This window comes from Bolinopsis microptera, chromosome 11 (assembly GCF_026151205.1).
Source record: "Bolinopsis microptera isolate Bmic1 chromosome 11, MBARI_Bmic_1.0, whole genome shotgun sequence".
Lineage (NCBI taxonomy): Eukaryota > Metazoa > Ctenophora > Tentaculata > Lobata > Bolinopsidae > Bolinopsis > Bolinopsis microptera.
In genome coordinates, this window is record NC_087082.1 from 10,071,929 (window position 1) to 10,093,401 (window position 21,473).

General features: G+C 37.7%; 2 protein-coding genes across 4 annotated transcripts in view; one reads left to right on the forward strand and one right to left on the reverse strand.

The window, feature by feature from the left end:
• LOC134823127 (glutaminase liver isoform, mitochondrial-like) overlaps positions 1–2,071 on the forward strand; it is a 112,286-nt gene extending 110,215 nt beyond the window's left edge. For both annotated transcript variants that reach the window (XM_063834472.1, XM_063834473.1), the window contains 2 exons: positions 262–419; positions 665–2,071. In XM_063834472.1, coding sequence (XP_063690542.1) covers positions 262–419; positions 665–761 — 255 coding nt within the window. In that variant the 3' untranslated portion in view covers positions 762–2,071. The remainder of the gene's footprint in view (positions 1–261; positions 420–664) is intronic.
• A 4,647-nt stretch (positions 2,072–6,718) lies between these two features.
• LOC134822702 (uncharacterized) lies at positions 6,719–17,039 on the reverse strand. Of its 2 annotated transcripts, XM_063833898.1 has the most exons (7): positions 16,121–17,039; positions 12,217–12,318; positions 9,040–9,102; positions 8,723–8,837; positions 8,264–8,446; positions 7,936–8,161; positions 6,719–7,758 (listed from the first exon to the last, which is right to left on the reverse strand). In XM_063833898.1, exons 1-7 carry the CDS (start codon positions 16,332–16,334, stop codon positions 7,093–7,095), a joined length of 1,569 nt encoding a protein of 522 aa, XP_063689968.1. In that variant the 5' UTR covers positions 16,335–17,039; the 3' UTR covers positions 6,719–7,092. The 2 variants fall into 2 exon arrangements, with proteins under 2 accessions (XP_063689968.1, XP_063689967.1); XM_063833897.1 differs by lacking the exons at positions 12,217–12,318; positions 16,121–17,039 and adding an exon at positions 9,674–10,149.
• Positions 17,040–21,473: the final 4,434 nt, after the last annotated feature.

Consider the following 21,473-nt stretch of genomic DNA (forward strand, 5'->3'; position numbering starts at 1 on the left):
ACGTTTTGTTTGTGATCGTCAGCTATTCGAATTTGTTAGAGTTGTCTGACATTTAACCGTGCTCTTGAAGTAAGCTGAGAAGGTACCAAAACGTCTCCGACAGCGAATGTTGTCCCACTATACAGCGACTGTTTTCCGACAGCGACTGTTTTCCGAAGACCCTAATTTTGGATTTGGACAAGATTCGCTGTCGGACATGAGTCAGCCAATCAGCTGAGAGGTGTTATATTCTTCAATCAGATCTAACCCAACCTTTCACAGACGGGAGTAGATTTCAACATGCCTGACTACGACGGAAGGACTGCACTCCATTTGGCGGTGTGTGGTGGTAACATGGCGGTAGTGAGGTTCCTGGTTGACAAGGCTAAGTGTAATGTTAACCCCCTTGACAGGTGGAACTCTACCCCTCTTGATGATGGGTGAGTTAAATATTCCTTTAATCTTAGCGGCAACTTCCTCATTAAGTCGTTATAATATATACATCGCACAATCTACAATTTCTATTTGAAGAGGTAAGAGGCGTGATTGCAGTGGAATAGTTCGATATGATGCAGTGTTCATAATACTACTTCCATTTGCTACTATAACTGCCTCAATCATGCTATTTTATAATTATTCGCTTGATGGAGATTTTGTGTTCAAGTGCTACAAAATCATCCCCCAGGTACAAGTACGAACAAGACGAGATCATTCGTTTCCTGGAGAAGAAAGGAGGTGTAAAAGGAGAAGTTCTCATCAAGGCGGCCTCTGAACAGTACTGATGATTGTATGAAGCGAGGTTGTTTTTTGGGAGTTGTCGGCATTGCATTGACGAACATTTTACGTGGCTCATAACTTGCTATTTATCACAAAGTGCTCGAACATACTACCGTAAAATACGGCCATAGAAATAAATGAAATTTGTAGTTATAATTGTGCTGTGTGCACTTAATACCTTAGCGGACGTAAATTGACTGGACATTAAAATATGAACGCTTAAGGCAAATCAGAAATTTTCCATATAATGTCCGTTCAAATAAAGTTCGATTAGGTAGGTGAATATGAGTAAATATACGGCAGGTAAACCTATTTTAAGGTTGATACATTGAAACATGTTATGACTACTGACCAACAGTATTTTATAGCCTACTACGTTTTATTTTAAGCATGACCAAAAGCATGCGCGGACATAATTCTGCACGGACATTGAAATATGAACGCTAGAAGGCAAATCAGAAATTTTCCATATAATGTCCGTTCAAATAAAGTCCGATTAGTTAGGTGAATATGAGTAAATACGGCAGGTAGACCTATTTTAAGGGGGTATACACCAAAATTGGTCAACCCAAATGACCTCACAGGAAGTTCAGTGACCTGCATCTAGCGCACCAATTCCAACCCAAAAAATTTGCAGTTATTTTGCACCCTTCCAAAAGTCTCTAGCACATTCCTATGTTTTGACATTTGCACTTTGACTAGGAAATGGTCGATTACAGAAATGAGTGTTCTCGAAATCAAATTGTTTGGGTTGGCATCGGTGCAATTTTAGTTGGTCGACACAAACCCCTGTTTTTGTGTATGCCTGCTTAAGGTTGATGCATTGAAACGTGTAATGACTACTGACTAACAGTATTTTTTAACCTACTACGTTTTATTTTAAGCATGACCAAATACATAAATGTATTGTATTCTATTACATATTAGTAATATGATATTCGTTAAATTCATACATTCAAGATCAAAGTATGAGGTAGACTCAGACACGTTCACATTTTTATTTAGATTTTTACACAAATTTACGTCATATAAGCTAGCTCCCAAATGTATTAGATAATCTTGAATGTAGAACTGCACGAATTATCTAGAACTGGTTAAATAAGCTATAGAATAACGTGACTGCAGCATTTAATATTAAGTTAATTGTGTCATGGACATGATATGTGATTATGAATTTCAGAGATTTCTGGTAATATTTCATAATTCAAATTATATAATTTTGTTCAATTTCATATTCAGCTTTCACCAATAGATAATATATAACGTTTTGATGTGATCTTTGTATAAGGTTCTCTAAATTGAGTTTTAAAAAGAATATGGAGTATAATTTGGCTTCGGAATAACAAATTCTCTGAAAATTATCGTTTCGGTACAAAAAACATTCGCGTTATCAAATCAACGGCTAATTTGTAATTCAGAAAAACAATTATGAAGCAATATTATAGAAGCATGATATACCCTTGAATAAATCGGGGCACATTATAAATGATTTGCTACACGTTATATAATAAGGCCCCTTCCAGCCATTGCCACTGCGAATTTAACCTAAAACCTGCCCAGTTAATAGCGAAATCTGCGAAATTACCACTCCTGCCTAGTAATCTAATTTACCCAGTGCAGATCAGCAGTATATTACACTAAATCCGCAGGCTAGGTTTTCTCTTAATTTTTTATGGCAAAACCTGCCTCATTAACTAGTGATCCTGCATCAACAGCGCAGGTATTTGTTATTTGGCAGGCTTTCTATTAACTTGGCAGGATTTGTTATAAAATTATCAATCCATGCCAAATACATTATAATGCTATTATGGTAGACGGTAGTGTATCTGTGTAAAATTATCTTTATCCCGGTTGTTGCGACAAGTGAAAATACTCTTATTAGGGAAAGGAGTTTACTCGACGTTTCAATGTAACTACATCGTATTCATGATCCAAAAACAAGTGTTAACAAGAATTTCGCCGCGGTTAAACCACGCACGATCAATTTTCCCTACGATGTACTTGTACCATCAATTCTTTTGAGTGAAAAATGTGACTAGGACTGGAAAAAAGTGCAACATATTTACATACTATAAATCAAGAGGCTTGCATATAATGAACATATTGACACGGGTGCAGAGTTGAGTCTGTACGGAACCTAGTAGTTTCAGATCCTTGTTTAACTTGCCGTACAGCAAGGTCATCCACTACTTTAGCCCGGCGAGGCACATAACTCCCTCTACAACTCCATATCAAATGTTTCATATATACTAGCCAGGTTTACAAGATATATCCTTGTGTTTGAGAAGAGCTCGTTAGAACTGCTTCCTTTCCCTTCAGTATCCCACAGTCTCTCGAGTTTCGTAACTGCCAGAGAACTCTCTTAAACAATTACTAGACTCGGTGATTATAAATCAAGAGGCTTGCATATAATGAACATATTGACACGGGTGCAGAGTTGAGTCTGTGCGGAACCTAGTAGTTTCAGATCCTTGTTTAACTTGCCGTACAGCAAGGTCATCCACTACTTTAGCCCGGCGAGGCACATAACTCCTATGCAATGCTTTTTTATAAATGAGAAGGATTTGTGCATGGTAAAAATTGAAGATTTATTTCACCAATGCAGCGCCGCGCATAAACATTTAATAAATCCAGAAAATTGCGGAAAATAACTTTGCGAAGGAGGAATTTCACTGTAATTAATTAACACATGGCTATCGTCGCGCGCAGCATAACATATGCTTCCTATACACTTAATTATAGGGGAGTGGTCTATATTGCGAAGGAGCAGACTTTTGTCGACACCGTAGGTTCATCGGGCCACCTCATATATCCAAACCCGATTACTTATTCCCTACGATCTTTTTGCCTTCGGCAAGAGTAGGGAAAAAAATTCAAAACGTAAAAACATATATCTGAGGCAAAATTTGTGTACATTAATTTATTTTTAATCAATCAACTTTATCCAAAAATTCGATACAAAAAAGTCATAACAAAATTCATAACAAAATTAGTTTATACGACGACAAACTTTTATAGTAAATACTGTACATTCCTAAAACTACTACTAAATATACTACACATGATACAGAGGCATGGAGTGCTACAACAGTGAACAGGTGCATGACGTGAAGTGTGTACTGTGTAGGTATGTATCTAGTGTGGAGTGAAAATGGTGGGAATGGAACTGACCAATGAGAAGTGCGAAACGTGGGAGCCTAATATGGTTTGATTGATGTTAAGGGTTAGTGTGTTGAATGCGAGGCGGAAGTGTGCGTGTGTGAGATGTGGTCCCTGTACTCAGAAAGTAAACAAAACCTATAAATATCACTGAATATCACTACATGTGTAGACGATCCCCTGTCTGTAAAGTATAAAATATGTTACACCCTGTTTATTATGTACTTGTTACTAATAAACGTTTAATGGTTTCTAACTCATATCCCTTGTTAATGTTAGGTTTGAACTTCAAAATAAGCATATTATGTATGTAACATATTTTTTACTTTACAGACAGGGGATCGTCAGTGATGCTATTATCATGAAACAGCGTAGTCTAGTACTACTGTTATAGTTCACAAATCCAAAATTTATCCAAATAATTGTTAGTCAAAGCTTATCTGTCGTTTATAATTAGGGCTATATTAAGGCTTAATAATGTCGGTATCCTATACCCTCTGGAGGATTATAAGTTAAGTTGAGGCTAACTTTCAAAGTCGAATAAAACATTTTTAAAGGCCTATCTCAAAATTCTGTCTTGCTCATCTCTTCTAAATGATCCCTAGAACATATTCTGAACGTTTCAGCCTTCAGGGTGATTGCTCAAAAAATGTAGAAGAAGATAGATTTTTAGACTCGATTTTCAGGGCACACGAGTTGAGAACCCCATTAGGACCAATTTACGAAATTTTGGAAAACTGCCAAAAATCAACCAAATTATGAGTTAGAATCAAATGAGAGGCAAGAATGAAATTTGTAACGTTTATGAACTGATAGCAATTCACATTTCAAAATTTACTCCTTCATAAACAAAATTATCGATTTTTACATTCTACACACTATTTTCAACTCACCCTGTATATCCAGGTGGATGCGGATCGATAAAACGGAGTACGACGGAGACTTGAAGTCGTCTATTGTGCGATAGGCATATTTTAGTTTAGGTACATATTATTATTTAAGAATAGGATTAGATTGAAATTTAGAATAACTTTAATCTTTATGTAATCACGTTCTTATCCTAATGAAGTAATTGCTCAGTAGTATTTATATAGTTTATATTTTGTTTGTTGTAAATTATCATGAGTCATCTTCACCTCAAATTGTACCGTTAAGATTCCACAGTTTCAGCACCTCAAATCATATAAGTTCTCATTTCCCAGCAGTTAGTTTCATACCTGTCATTAAGTTCTGTAGACGCATTTCACTTCAACCAGTAAGCTTCACTCAATTAATTAGCGATCCTATCAGGCCTATTTAATTTATCACGTGACACACCATCCCATTTATAATCTTCCGCTTTAGTTCACCTTGTTGAAAGAGTTTGTCACCATTAGTCTGCTTACTCCTTCCTAAACTCATTCCACTTTCATGTCACATGACCATTCCTCACAAGTTTTAGATTCACGAGTATTTCATCTTTCTTCCACGAAACTCTTTATTTAAAGTCTTTATTTGTAAAACCTACCACTAAGTCGAGCAGCTAGGTACACCTAGTGTGCATTACAGTTACACTATTCTCGGTCAGCGTGCCTTAAGGAATCTCTAATACAAAGCCGAACCGCATGGAGAACGGCACTATATGCACAAGAGAACGACACCTTGTCTTTATGTTTAGCTTGTACTACTACTAGCTATTGTATGAGTTGCTGGGATGGAACTCATACAACCTGTACTTCGTTTTATAGATCTATATTATAGCGTACGCTTATAGCTGTATATTGACCACATTTGATATAATCACATACAACTATAGGAACTCAAGAACCGAGTACCTATCTAGGGATTTGGCTGCAGGACTGGAATCGGTCAGATATCAATCAATCTTCCTTTTTTCAAACCGGAACCGAGTGGCAAACAGGAGAATTAAAATCTTATTAAAATATTGGAGATTTAAGTATTCCTGAAACGAAAAATTCACCAAGTTTTTTTAAAAGCATTTTTCTCCGCGTTTCATGCAATTTGGTCACTTTTGGCGAAAAATAATATTTTGAATTTTCAGTCTCAAAAAAATGTAAGTGAAAAATCTTCAAAGTTTTTTTCTAAAAACTACTTTTCTCCGTGTTTTAAACTATTCCGATCATTTTGAGCCAATAAAAATTTTGCTTATTAGCTAATTGATAATTATCCAATTAACTGATAGTCTGACGTAAAAATTGTCTTACAAAAGTTTTTCCTCCTGATAAGATGAACACCCTCGATTAATCTGCAAGCTTTTACGATGTTCAAAACTAAAGATATTCGACAAACAAGAAAGGTGGTAAAAAGTGGTAAAAGTGGCAAAATGTGGCCTTAAGACACGTAAAACTAAACCGATGGCGGGTTTGATCCATGAAATTCAAATTCGATATTGAAATTGAAAATGATTTGACATCAGTTTTTTTGGAATCAATTTTTAAACGATGGCGGGCCTGAGCCACCATTATTAGCCCAAACGTTTTCACGCTGACTTATTCCCCACGATGCATATTTATTTAGTTCACGACAAGTTCTTATCCCAAGATTATTAACAATTTTAGAGTACATTTTAAAAAATCATTTTAAACACTTAGTTGGGATACTTTGGATTGAAATAACCTTGCTGGTGAGTGTGAATATTTCACCAGCACTATGGTAACTGATAGCATACACACTATAAGTATAATAAACGCACTGCCAATGCAGTGCTGCCCCATTTTTAGCAGAAATTTAAATAACGGATTTTACACAAATTGTTGTAGCACCTATTTGAGTTGTTTTAATTTGAAGCAAATAGAACAAGAAATCAAACCTCAAAAATTAAACAGTCAAAATTCATTATCAGCCTAATACGAGCGTTCTACTACTTTGATGACTTAGCAATATAACAACTTTAGATCATTCTAATAGCTCTTAAACATTAAAGTTTTTCAATTGCGACCCTAGCCATGGTAATTAAAATGTATATCATAACTTATACTATGCAACCATGATCTCTGCCAGATCAAATTTATATGGATGATCATATCTTGATTTCGGTAATGAAACACCTTGTCGGTCTGATAAACCCTCAACAACGATTTTCTAGCAAAATGCCATTACCAAGAGCTTACCAATAAATAGCCGCAATCGTCGTTGTAATATAGCTGATTTGAATCTGATCACATGATCAAGTCTCCGCTAAGAAGGTCGCCTGGGCGGTAAATTTCGGGGTGGTAAGGGAGCTAGAGCCACATTTTGGGGGACTCTCAGTGGAAAAGGTGGGACAAAGTTTTGTTGCACATCTACTCTGAGCGTTGGAGGTGCAGCATAGATATCATCATCCTTGATTGTACAGGACGCAAATTCGTCGTGATCAATGTAAAGGTTTTCCTCATCACTGAACACTTCATCTATTCGTAGGTTGTGGTAAAGAGGCATCGTGGATGCAGATTCTCCTCTATCTACTGACACGGAATGAGAACCCATCGGAGGGAGATAGTGTTTATCTGATTCAAGAAAAGAAGGAGGTCTGCTCGCTGGCAGAGCAGGAGCTTCCAGAGGAGCACTACTGGACATCTTCAATGAGAACCCATCCATGTATGTATCGTCATCATCTGCAGCTTGTGGTGGAAACATTATTGGTTCACCTCCCAAAGACATCTGAACTGAGAGTGTGGAGGATCCACCTACATCACCTGCTGCCATGTAAGTGTCATCCTCTTCCTCTTCAGTGATGATAGGGTTTACTGATTTTCTGCTTTCAAGATCAGGGATGATGTTGTGGGTTGTGCTGGCTTTTCTGTCGAGCGAGCCTCTCCTTGGTTCATGTAGTGACATCACCTTCATGGCGGAGGCTGTTTCGGCCTGACATAAAAGTGTAGTGATATTAATATACAGATTAATAAAGAGTATAAGGTTAATGGGATAATTTCAGGTATTTTCCAGGCATTCGGAACGATCCTTGACGATTGAAGGTATCCACTTTTCTCTTATATTATATACTTGAGATTTTAGAGACTTAAAGCGAATCTGATTTCTTACCATCTCATATTGAGATATCGTTAAACCGGGATCAAATTCTCCGTATATGTCATCGTCAGGTTCTGCTATTTGGGGTACTAGTCTCAGTGATCTTTGGATACCGGGTTGGTAAACATCATCCGAATCAGAGTCATAATCTGAGTTAGATGACGATGTGTTGCATTCGTTTTCTTGTTCGTCTGAATTTTGGTAGCCAAGGTATTCTTTCGTTTGTACATTCACATCACTGAAACATGGATGTCAGCGAGGCAATAACAACCATGCATCTCACAATCGTCATAATAATCCGACTATAAAACTCAAAACCTTTTCAGGATAATGCACTTACGTCACTGATGGTTTGCAGTGGTTATCAATGTGCCAGCCTAGGGAAACCATCCACTTTTTCCGTTCATACTCCGACTCAGCTGCTAAAAACCAAGCTTTTGCGGAGAGGTCGTCACTTTTCAAACAGAAAAAGTATCGGGGATCTTTGTTTGTGATGTCTGGAACACCTGCTTGCAGCTCACATCTGGATTTGGGTTTTATTTTTAATCAGCCATAATTTAATTACCAGTATCTAAATTACAAATTGGCGCTTAGTTGATGAATAGAATCTCCTTAACCAAAAACAGTTAAACTTTTATGAAAGCGGCAATTTGAATGTGAGAATTTTTGAAATCGTTTGCAAATTCACCTGAATCTTTTTTTAAATTTTTCTTTTCACCTGAATCTTTATGAATATGCTTTACCGTGTTTTCAAACAGTTTTATGAAAGTAGCAACGTGAATCCATTTTTAAAATTCACCTCATAAAGTCGAGACAAATGTCGCCAATTGGGGAGGTCGCTTTGTCTTGTTCGTTTTTATAGATCCTCAGACCACCCTCCGTGCTCAGTCGAAAGTGGCGCTTAGTTTTGTAATCTGGTAATGTTAAATCATGTTAATTAACCAGCACTTGTCACGATGGATGTTATAAATTTTAAGAAAGCTAGTGATCATTTATGATGGCAAAGTACAATTTGGACTAATAATGTTGATATAAAAGGTTGTGTGAGGTTGAGGAATGAGGAAAGATAATTTATCTGAAATGTGCTGACAAAATATGGAGAACTTATTTTCTCACCATTTCCTTCCCTTTTATAGAGATATCCAACTTTGAACGATTGCGGCTTCAAGTGGTTAGGATCTGAAAATAAATGGAATAATATTTTTCGAAATCGAACGGTTTATTGCCAATTTAATAAAAAATTTTAAAATATACCTGTAATTTGTCATCGTTGTAGTCTACACTCTACAGGCCATAATTTTTCAATATGGGATAGATCGCTGATAGGGGAATTAGTATGACAGGATGAATTTAGATATTTAGCGAGGAGCAACTCAGTGCAGATTTGAACATTCGAGAAACTTTTTTATTCTGTAAACAAGGACAGTTTCCAAAAAATAATCAGGTTGATTATTTGTCTAATTGGATAAAGAACCATCAAATAACTTAAGTTTTAAGCCTAACTTGATGTTTCAAGAATATTCAAATAGTAAAACACAATTAGAATTCACTAATTAAATGGCAAATAAACTTAGAAACGGATTCAATGCTGCTGAACTGCCTTTTCCTTACAGATGGCTGATCCTTCAAACATAACTTCTGAATACAACACTGCAATCTCTTGCAAGGAAAATAGTTAAACCACCGTGTTAAATTTGATTGAGCCCCACATGTTGATAAATTGAAAGTTTACACACCCTATCGCACGAACCTATATTAATAATTAACGGTTCCATTCCATATCCATTTCCCTCCGTCCCCATCATGGCATTGGCTGTTCTTGTCAAAGATTTTGTTGTCCCAAGTTGAGATCTTCGTTTCGCTACCTTTTTCCGCTTATCCTTGCTGTCCAGTTGCTTGTTCGAATTATCTCTAAATCTAATAGTTGCACCTGATTTATGTTCAAAGCGGAGCGAGGATGGCGGAGAATTTTGAGAAACAGGTGGACGTTCTGGCTCATATAAGTTGGTGGGGCTTTCGTCCGTCGCTGGTCGAACAATAGTTTGTCCTTTGTTATTGAAACGAAGCTTTTGTGTAGGCGATAGATTTCCTCCTTCATTTGACGAACTGTCTTTTTTAATCTTTTTCTTGCGCTTTTTACCAAACAACTCCATGTGCAATTAACGAGTTCGTGTGGGGTAAATTCTCTAGATCATGCATCTAACAGCACTTGTTTACTGTCAAATTTAAAAGTTAGGACCAATTTTATGAAAAAATTGAGTGGCTTATATAATAAATTCAAATAAAAATGAGAAACTCAATTTACTTCCCCTAACAGTTACATCTGTTACAAAGCAAGTTTTTGGCCATACAGACAATGTTAACTTGGTGACGGTTAGATATCGTTCACAATTTGCTAAAGCCAAATTGTAGCTGTTTAACTAAGACAATAGGTAGCAACAAAAATAAAATACATATTGTTAGCACTGTATCAGTACAGTTTACCAAGCATTCTCCTTCCTATTGAGAGTTGCGACTGGCAATGATCTGTGATCAGTAATGTGTAGATAATTACGTCTATATTACTATATTAGGACGCAATGAAACTACCGGACCACGATGTATGGGGACTTGCCACCCCAATCCCCATGGCAACATAGGTGAAAATAGTATACCATTAGTACTACGTCATTTTTAACTTAAATGCAAAAGCTGATGCAAAACAAACCCATGAAATTCAATGAAAACAAAAAAATGCTTTTTAAAGATTGGATCACCTCAGCAAACTCAAGTTTTACTATTACAAAGTACATACTCACTATATAGAACACTGTACTCGAGTATAGAATTGACAGAGGCCCTCATCAAACCCACAACTCAATAGATTATCAAAGCTTAATGATGTTACAAGAATGTCATAACCACAGGAACACTGAGAAGTATCCAATTTCAAAACATATTACATGCTTACATGTACATTGTACAGTCAGATCACAAGTGGCACTAAAGCACTAATATCAGCGAGTGAAATCCTAATCTAAGGAATTATAAGCCAAATATTCGTTACATCGTTATTCTAATTTGAAGTGTGATTATTAACCTTTCTTGATAATAGTAAATGAGATTTTATTACAATTATGACTTACAGGAACTACAAATTTTAAGTTAAGTGTGATTCGTGACGTCTAATCTGCAGGGTGATCTTAACATATCTTGTAAATGAAATTAGATTTAGGGGTGTAGGAATGATTCTCTTCATGAGGGGGCCAAAATCTTAGAGCATTTTAATTTAGCACGCGCTTTGGCCACAGCCTGAATTTCAAAAACAGCAACACGTGTAATATGCCTACCTGAGAAATTTGGCAATAGAGATCATTTTCAAACACAGTTGAATATTAGGGCCTGCAATCAGCTCTTGCGAAATAAGTGTACCTTGAAAAAGGGATGCATATTGCATTTTCTCGAATAGAATTCCAGGAAATTTGCTTCCAGAATTGAAATCTGGCGATGTGAAATGATAAATCCAGAAAGATTTTGTTGTGCCAATTTAATTATTAAGGGTCAAAGGAAAAGTCCTGCAAATTTTGAAAAATATTCTTACAGTAAAAGGTCTCACTCTCAAAGAGGGTACAACATGCAAGGAGGGAGAAACTGGAACAATTCTTGGAGAATCTGTTTTAAGGAATGAATTCTAGCAATGAGGTCATGTAAATTTGGACTACAAGGGGCAAACTGTGTCCTGCTAATTTACTCCCACGGCATAAAAGAGTAATGTTATCTGATTTTTATACTCGCTAGGCTTCTGAACTTCTGATGAATACGTCTCTTATTAAGTTAAAAAATCAGGGGTGCAGCCGTTGTACTTTAATTAAAATAATTGATCACGCCGGATAACGATTTTTTTTTATCAAAATCAGCCACCCGTTAAATATCAGAATATGCATAATATAAATTATCAGATTTTGGTTCATGCCAGCTCACAGCTGGATTGTATCCTGCTAATTTACTTGAAAAAGTTGGCCCCTTTTCGCCCCTTTCCCCCCCCCCCCCCCCCCCCCCCCCCCCCCCCTACCCCCCTCTTCCTACACCCCTGATTTAATTACACATATGACTGACAGGTGCAAATAAGTAGAATTGTAAAATTCCCCTTCGAAACTAACAGTAATTCAGGCACTGGATCCTTTAGAATGCTAATTCCTCGTGAAATTAATGAAGGGCTGTAATCCTTCAATAGTTTGCTGATTAGGGGTCCTTGCTATGGCTCTAGCGCTGTCAATTTCAATGACCGTTACAACTGAACAAGTAATAACTGACCTGCTTCTCGTTTGAGAGCAGCCCTTCGAGCTTCGTTCCTTTTTCTTTTCGACACCGGACTTGGAGAAGGAGACTTACGGGATCTATCTGAGTCTGACTCACCTGCAAAATATCAAAACTGAGCAAAAATAAATATGCGTATAAATCTTTCTTGTGGATTTACCTTTATAGAAATGTTTTGTCATGATAGCAAAGCAAATGTAGATGAACAACACGATTTTACAGCTGCAAGAATTTAAATTAACTTGATGCTGTTTGAACTATATATGAACTATTTTTTTCAGTGAAGCTAGAATTGTCAAACATAAACTCCACAAGAATGTTCATCAAAAATGCTTCACATCAAAAACCATCCCTCTTATATCATACAAACAACTACGGCTTTAAAAGGTGCTCTCAAATCGTATGTATATTGCTTCACGGCCCAAAAAGATTCTTCCCGGCCATTTCAAAACAAACATGCTCCCTAGCTAACAAAGATGCTATCCGCAGTGTTGCAGCTTCTACCTTTAGGTTGAGATGAGAGATACAATTTCCCTCTTTCACCGTGCAATTCCATACTAACCCTACTCTTCTTTTTTCTCTTCGACGTAGGGGTGATATGAATTGAGGGAACTCTCATGGGCTTGCTTTCTTTGGCTCTTTCATTGGCTGGGTTGTCATCATAATCAGGGTCGTCCTTAGAGAGTGAATTTTCCAATTTTAATCCATTCGATTTTGTTGATGAATCTGATATTTTTGGTTGTTTGAAATCATTTTCTGATCTATCTCTTGTGCCATTTCCTTTTAGCTCTTTGCTTTTTCTCAAGTTAGGCATCCCAGAAAGATGAATTTTACTTTTGGATAAATGGATCGTATTCGTATCGTTTTCTTTTGAGCCATCTCTGCCAGGACTTTTGTTCTTTGTACAGGGGAGGGCAGTGCCAAAACCTTCTGGAATTTCCCCACCGTCAATCTCTATGCTGTTTAGAACGGTAGTTACATTGACTTTCTGTTCAGCCGGAGGAGGCAAAGATTCTGTTTCTATTTGAAGAGTTGGCGAGTCTGATTCATCATCTATAGTTGTTTCACCACTTTGTTCTGCTTTCCTTATTTTTTGATTCCCCCTTAATCTGGCTGTGAACCACGAAAACTTGGATATCTTTGCAGCGTTCCTTCTTGTTTCGTCGGATGTACCTTCTTTAAGGCTAAATATAAATCTATCATCATTTGGTACTGTCCCGACTAAATTCAAATTAACAGGCTTAGTACCTTCAGGTTCGATGAATGCTGTTTTCTTGTCCTCCTTGAAGGGTCTTGGAGGAACGTTTGGCCGGATCCTCTCTGCCGCCATTACTACTTTAGTTGCTGCTCTGAAATCAATCGCGCTCTCTTTGTGGTCACCTTTTGAAACTTCCTTCCGTTTTGATGATTTATTACTTGATTTTTTTACTTTTGGTGTTTTCTCCGGCACTTCAACTTCAAAGAGTGGTCCCCGCTGGTCTTAGAGGAACGTTTGGCCTTTGTTTCATCGCTTTAATTCCCGCTACAGCATTACTGGCTGCTTTTAGTTTTAGAACACCTTGAGGTCTTTTAGGTACCTCGGGCCGTACTTTCTTTTTATTGGCCTTATTAATCTCAACTTCATTTTTTGTTAAAACAGTGACTTGTTCTTGAATTCTGAGGTCCACATTTGCAGTGGGCTCCTGGGATTTCTTGGTATCCAGTGAAACTGAATGACTTGGTACTGGAGCATTAATATTCCCGGATACTACTACCTTATTTTGTGACCTCCTCTTTCCTGATATCTTATTAATCCCCCTCCTAAATGAAGCAGTAAGCTTACTTTTCCCTCTTGAAAAGCCTCCCAACGACTCATTCGAAAGAATGAAACTGCGTTTGGATCCTGTTGGAGAGCTATCAGGAGCAAGCTTACAATCATCGACATGAATTACATCTGAAACATGTCCAGATATTTCACTCGTCGACACCGCATAATTTCCTGTGGTCAAAGGAATACTTTTTCACCTCAGATAATGGCTTTGGAGTCCTTCTGAAGCTCCAGATTTTCTTCTGAGATTTCTTAGCTTTTATTTCAGTTGAACTAGATATAGTGCTATCAGGCACCTCGTTGATTTGGTGCTGAGGATGTTTGCATTCAATTTCGTATTCATTGGTACCTTTTCTATCAATAAATTCCGAAACAGGTCTTTTGGTGTCACTTGTTGATTTTGAGCCATTCTCTGAAGTTGAGGGACAACTTTTTGTTCTAGCCACAGATTTGGAGGACCTTCCGAATACACGTTTTGAACTTTTCTTAGGTTGACTGGCTGGTAGGTTGCTGATTTGTTGTTGAGATTGCTGGCTTTTAGTTTCATCCATTTTGACGTCTTCAGAGGGAATTTTCTCCAAGGAATTCTGAATATCCTGAATTGGCTCAGCAGCTGGTTTACCTTGCACAGATTTCTGAACGTTATCCGGTATATCGATCTGGGGCCGTTGTTTAGCTGACCTTTTAGACATCCTCGCAACTACACGAAGGAACCCCCATTTTGTACCAAAATTGGTATCTTCAGGAATAGTTACGATGGGTTTTGCAGGCTGGTTTGTATTCTTAGTTAGGTCAGCATCCCGTGAGTCTGACATCTTTACAGTAGCAGTTTCGTTAGTGTCTGACTTTTCCACCAGACGCGAAAAGCTTACAGGATCAATGTAAATTGGATCAAATTCTTTCTTAGATTCGATTAAAGTATTTGCAGTTGCACCACTGCCTCTGACTGCTTCCTCATAGAATTTGGCGTCAGATTCATCAGTGGGTGAACCATCCACAGTTTTCTTTTTTCTTTTTGAGGATTTTGATTTGACGTTACTTTTCGATTTTGTTCCTTTATCTGTAGATGACAAATTAGACTTAGATTTTGACTTCGGTGGTTTAGGCTTGTATTTCGGAGGGCTTGGTTTTGAAGAACTTTCTGTCGTAACATTAAAGCCGTACTCTTCTTGCTTATTTATTAATTCTTCAGCATTTGCTTTCAAGTCGTTTTTGTTGAAGGTTAACATTTCCTTTTCTAGTTGTACCCTTAGACTTAATCTTTGGTGGTTCAGGATTGTACTTTGGAGGTGGTGGTTTCGGACTCCTAGGAAGAGAGATTTTTGGTGTCTCTGTTTTATCCACCTTCCTATTCTTCACTTCTTTCATAACTTTTAATAATGAGGACCAAGCTCCGTAACCAGCTCCCAGATTTACATGTTCTACAATAAAATGGTAGATCATTATAATGTACTAATGTAGCTGTTGAGAAAATAACTATATCGCTTGGAGACGTAAGCAGGTATAAAGCTGTAAGAGCTAGATCGTGGTGTTATTGTTAAGTACCACCTACAGCTTGCCTCTCAGACTAAGTATGTTCTCGTATGCCAAATAGTTAGTACTTTAGTACAGCGATATACCTAAAATCACGCACGCTCTTTGATTTAACGGATATCACTAACTATTTCACTAGTATAAGTACCAATCTTTAATATGATCTGGGATGATATAAACAGAAACAAACGAACAGAAACGAACGAATAGAAATAATTGGCAATTGGCATTCGAAATTTAAAGTAGAAGAGTTTGAACCGTCAAAGTTCAAAATTTTAAACATGATAAAAATTAAGCCCGCCCAGGTCATTTTCGTGCGAATTAGAACTGCACAAATTGTCGAGTAAGTCGAATGGGATGCATCAGTTTGTCACCACCTCACTATTACTTCTAAAAAATAGTTCAAATGTGCATGTCGACCAAATGACAGTCCCTTCTGATCAAGAAAGTACTGAGGGCCCGAGTGTTTTCATCGGGGGTCAAATCTGAAAACAACAAAAACAACAACAGAAAATAAATAAAATTAATTGAGAAATAATAATTCCACTTTTATAAACTCACACTGTGAACGACTTTGGGGCTTAAGAAGAAAGCTCGAATCAAGGGTGATAAAAGCGGTCCGATCGCGAGAAACAGCACTCTCATTTCGATTTGCTTGAAAATCTATATTTCTGCATGTCTTCTGTTGAGAATCTACATCTCTGCAAGTCTTTTGCTGAGGCTTTAAAATCGAACTCTGAAATGCACCGGAAGGGGCAAATAAAGGGGATATCATAAGATCAAAAGAAGGATTTATTAAAGAAGCTTGGGGATCTGTTGGTTCTTCAGTCTTTCCAGGTGGAAGTTCAGGGGGAGGAGACTTAGGAAAGGAGCGGGAAGTGTTTGTGAGTGTAATCTTGATGCCATGTCTGGTTTAAATACCTGTGGTATACTACTTGGAGGACTACTCGGACATGAAGTCAAAGGTGGTCTACGTGGTAAAGACATGGACTTGCTGTGTTTTGGGACGAAGGTTGGTGATTTACTTATCTGCAGAGACATGGATGAGGCACGAGGAATGGGATTATAGTCAGACTCAGAATCTGCTTCTTCTGCATCTTCATCCTTCAGGACAGATGAAGAGCTGGGAGGTGTAACAAATCTCCTTGGAGTGGGAACAGGCTTCATTTTCCCCTTGGTATTGGTACCTCGGGAAACCTCTAAACAAAATCTTCCAGGCTGCTCAATACTAACAGTTCCTATGTCAGTAAATTCACTGGAAGATACATCGATCAACTGACTTTGCTGGTATTTCGCAAGAATTTTTGCATCCGGAGGAGTATGTTGAACCTCGATATCAAGCCGCTTTTTCGCATGCTTCTGGAGCTTGGCGCCAGATTTGGTCAGACCTTTTAGAGTTGATAATGTTGATAGTGTATGACTACGAGATTTGGTTTCAGAAGAGGATTCTTGGTTGCTCATGCAGTTCAAATACCTGAATGGCATTGTTAGCAAACAAATTATGCTGAGCTGTGACTGATTGCGATTTTCGACGACAAAATTCCTAAGTGGGCAAAAAACAGTTTCAGAAACACTGTTGGGATGAACGCGAATATATTTTACTGTATCAAACTTCATTCGGTTCTAATCGGATTAAAGTAGTGTATAATCAGGTTAGAGCCATTGTGGCCATGGTTTCAAATATTCTGTGACCTAGATATAGATATGTCTAATTCAATCCATTATTCACAAATAAAAATTCTGCTGTCATTCAACTTATATAATTATATAATAGTGCAAATCATTGATCTATCGATTACTTATCAAGAATTTGCTATTTCAGCCTCATTTTTACAAGGAAAACGTGACTAGTTCAAAATGCTCAAAAGTAGGGTTGACAGCTACACAATACATACAAGTACTCAACAACTACGCGACTAAACAAATATACCTAGGATGCTAAAAAATGGCAAAACAAACAGTTTACACTGCAATGATGGCACAACATTTTTGGGTCGACATTATCAAGATACCCAATCTATCATAAGTTCGGTGCAAATAATTGCTGGTAATTTACACTTACTTTACGTACGTACTTCCGCACAAAACATATCACTGAAAATAAAGTGTTAGCTTTTACGTGTTTTTGATAAGATTTTGTACCAACAACAAAAACAACTTTATAAATTTAAAATGGAATGATATTCTAGGCATTAATCAAAATACGGATCCTATCAAACAAGTGCAATATATGAGTATTAGTCAGTCTCGTGAAAAATACCTAAATCAGTTTGGAAATGCTCATCACACCTCACGATTCATATTTCTGTCCTTTTTTTCTGTTCTAATGGTTCATTATAATCCATACCTTGCGAGTGCATCTTGTTGTGTGAATGTGTGTGTTCGTGATTTAGCTCAGCTACCCGTCTGCATCTTTGACTGGTAAAGTGTTAACGTACTGTATAGTGCTACACCTGAAGTGTGGCAAGACCACCCTCTGTCGCAATAGAGTTCGTGTCGCACTACAGCCCAGGTAACGTACTTAGAGTGAAACACCTAACCTGCCATATTTCCAAGCTCAGATCTGATCCTTCTAATTAGGACCATATTAGGTAGTGATTACTTGATCCAGTGCATTAGCAGGCTAAAGATATAAGGCTATTCACCAAGTATCTTTCTCCTAATCGCAGCGTTGAACGCAGAATGAGCCTCTAGTCTGCTATTAGTATTTAGTCGCTGATCAGGATTCATGACCTGATTTATACAGCTAGATCACATAATTAGATGCAATATTATGGCGATTTTTGGTTTTTTACCGAATTTCGTATAACAGTGCTGGTGCGTATTTTGCGCAAATTTCTTTAAAATCTCCACATAACTATTTTTTATTCTTTCATCTTTGACATTGAATTAGAATTTTTTCCCCGCACTCTTACCGAATTAAAAAAACCTCTCTATGCCGGGTCTCTCGCGGTATAAAGCGTTTCATATACCGCATTAAGGGCCATATAATATACAGGTATTGTGTCGTATTGTGATTGAATACAGCTCGATATGTACTTACATCACCCACCAAATGCAATATGAACTACGATAAATCACATTTCTTGCACAACTCGGTTTGATTGTTGAGAAAAAGAAGAGGTCTGGTAATCCAGGTAGGCCGGTTTAGATTAGCACAATTGACAGTACAGAGAGGTTTTATTTATTACCAATGTGATTATCTTAACACCACTGATTCATAGTTGAAATCAATAAAATGATAGTAGTAGTACAGCTGCAGGCGATCGGTTCGATCTTGACTGTGCCTTTGGTGCAGTTTCTGTGAAAATCGATAAGGCTGTACTGCAATTAGGGGTCATTCACATATTACGTAATCACTGTTTGAACAATTTTTACCCCCCCCCCCCCTCCCTCCCCAAGGACAAAAGCAAAAAGATCGGGAGAGACTTTAGGATCGAGGGACAATTATAGTCTTACATGTTCTGGAATTGCCGCTCACACACTACACAGTACACATTCTCGACAATCTCCAGTCACCTTAATCACATACTATTACTACACACTACACATTCTTAAATGATAATATCAAGTGTCTAAACGTACTCCATGCCATGTGATGGTTCATACTACCCTGATCATTATGATCGCCTAACATGTTTTCTTTTCGGTTTTCTGAAGTCAGTACCTAGTACAATTACATACGCCTCGATGTTTGTACGATTTTGGAGTCGATGCTTTCCCATTGTAATGCGATCTCGGAAGGCAGGCCTCCCCTTTGCAGTGCCAGGAAGCGGTAGCTCTGCCTTCAGAGGTACATACCTATCGAGGATGACTCGGACCGAACATTTTATAAGTCAACATTTTTTCAAAGTTTTTCTAGAAACTACTTTTGTTCACGATTCATTTATTTATGCTACCCTGATCATTATTACTATTAGCCGAAATGTTTTTTCGATTTTCGAAGTCCGTACCTACATTCAGATTTCGGAAGGCTGTGGACGTGATTGGTTCCATACCTATACTTATTGAGAACGTGATATTTGACCCGCAGATTTAAAAGAAAATACGAAAATTTTAAGGGAAAATGCGCGATTATATGTCGAGGAGAACTTTTAAAATCGCGAATTGTCGCGAGAATGGAGAAAATCTCGATTCCGCACGTGCCGCGATTTCCTTTTGTCCTTGCCCCCCCCCCCCCCCCCCCCCCCTTCCGTAATCAGTTTTATACACAGCTATTGTGTCAAAATTACATTAGCGTAATCATTTGGAACCCCCCCCCCCCCCCCCCCCCCCTTGACTGGTTACGTAATATGTGAACGACCCCTACGGACCCCTTAGTTATGAGTTATGAAACTCTAATATCGTGTGGTGAACTTTTCCACTGAGTAATTTCTGATTACTAAAATCTGCCGCCATTTACTGAACTCCAACTACAAATATTGGTGATTTTAGTATTTAATTCTGGAAACGAAAAATTCACGGAGTTAATTTTAAAATCATTTTTCTCCACGTTTCATGCAATTTGATCACTTTTGGCGAGACGTTTTTTTTGAATTTTCGAAATTTTCGAAAGTCTCGAAAAAAAACGTCAGTGAAAAATGTTCAAAGTTTTTCTGAAAACTACTTTTCTCCGTGTTTTAAGCTATTTCGATCATTTTGAGCCAATAAAACAATTTTTGCTAATTAGCTAATTGATAATTATCCAATTAACTATAATTGTCTGACTAAAAATATTCGACAAACAAGAAATGTGGTTAAAAGTGGCAAAAAGTGGCCTTAAGCATTAAGACACGTGGAAAACATATCAAAAATAAAGAAATGGTTTTAAAATAAAAAATGTGCACGGATTATGGATATTAAGTCACAGCTTACTTTTAGGAAATCTTTCAAGAAATATATTATAAACAAAATTTCTAGTCTCAATAATGTAGTCCTCCTCAGATAATTTACTGAATTGTCTATTTTTGAGCAGGTTGCGAAGTTCGGTGCTATTTCTCTGTAAAAATCGTTTGAAAATCACGATTATTTAGGCAAAGTTCGAACTTACTACTAAGTTTTAGTTCAGTCTACCGCTTGGGAGTTCAGCTTTTCTCTAGATAATAAAAACCCACCCATAAGATACCGTAAGTTAATCCTAAAACCGTTATGAACACTGGAAATGCCGCTGCTATTGTTTAAACCCAAGATCTGCCAAACATTAAAAAGCCACTCATTATATAAGCCACATTAAAAAGCCACTCATTATACAAGACGCATACAGGCTTTGTCATTTATAACTGTAAAGGTAAAGAGCTCATCACGTGCCATCCTATCTTAATGGGGGGGGGGGTTTACCCTGAATTTTTTGTGAATAGTGATGTGATAGTGAAAATACAGTTGCGCAATGGAGGTGTGGATAATATGAAAATGAGTAGCTGACGCAGGGAACATGATCCCCGATCGCCCCATCGCGTGACTTGTAGTTGTAGTAGATCATAGTTGGGAGGTGGTACATTGTTAGCCAGCATCGTGTGACCATTGGTTTCAATTTACAATTTACATGTTCGTTCTTTAGTTAGGTGAATTGTCAACTATGTCTTTGGCAATGGCTCCCTCCCTCCGTACTTTGATTGAAACATTTTATATCTTCTCATCAGGTAAATTTGTCTTCTTTGAAATTAAACTTAAAATTAAGGGGGGGGGGGGGGGGGGGGGGGGGGGGGGGGGTTCACCCAGATTTTTTTGTGAAACTTGGTTTCGATATAGCAGTTGACCAACAAGCTTGGACCGGTGACCGAACTTTTGAGGGGTCCCAGACCCCAACCGCCAAACGGTGCCCGCGCGCGGGGCAGCCACGCCCATATTTGGTCCAAATTAGGCCCAATTTAGCCAAATACCCTGAACATGCCCAACATACTTGTAGCTAGTGGTCCCCTGAACTCGTATATGAATT

Excerpts from the sequence above, each read along its gene's own strand:
- LOC134822702 (XM_063833897.1), bottom strand. The coding sequence starts at position 10,076 with ATGGAGTTGTTTGGTAAAAAGCGCAAGAAAAAGATTAAAAAAGACAGT. Across the intron at positions 8,838-9,039 it reads CTATAAAAGGGAAGGAAATG|ATTACAAAACTAAGCGCCAC; the intron begins GTGAGAAAATAA and ends TAACATTACCAG. Across the intron at positions 8,447-8,722 it reads ATTTGTCTCGACTTTATGAG|ATGTGAGCTGCAAGCAGGTG; the intron begins GTGAATTTTAAA and ends ACCCAAATCCAG.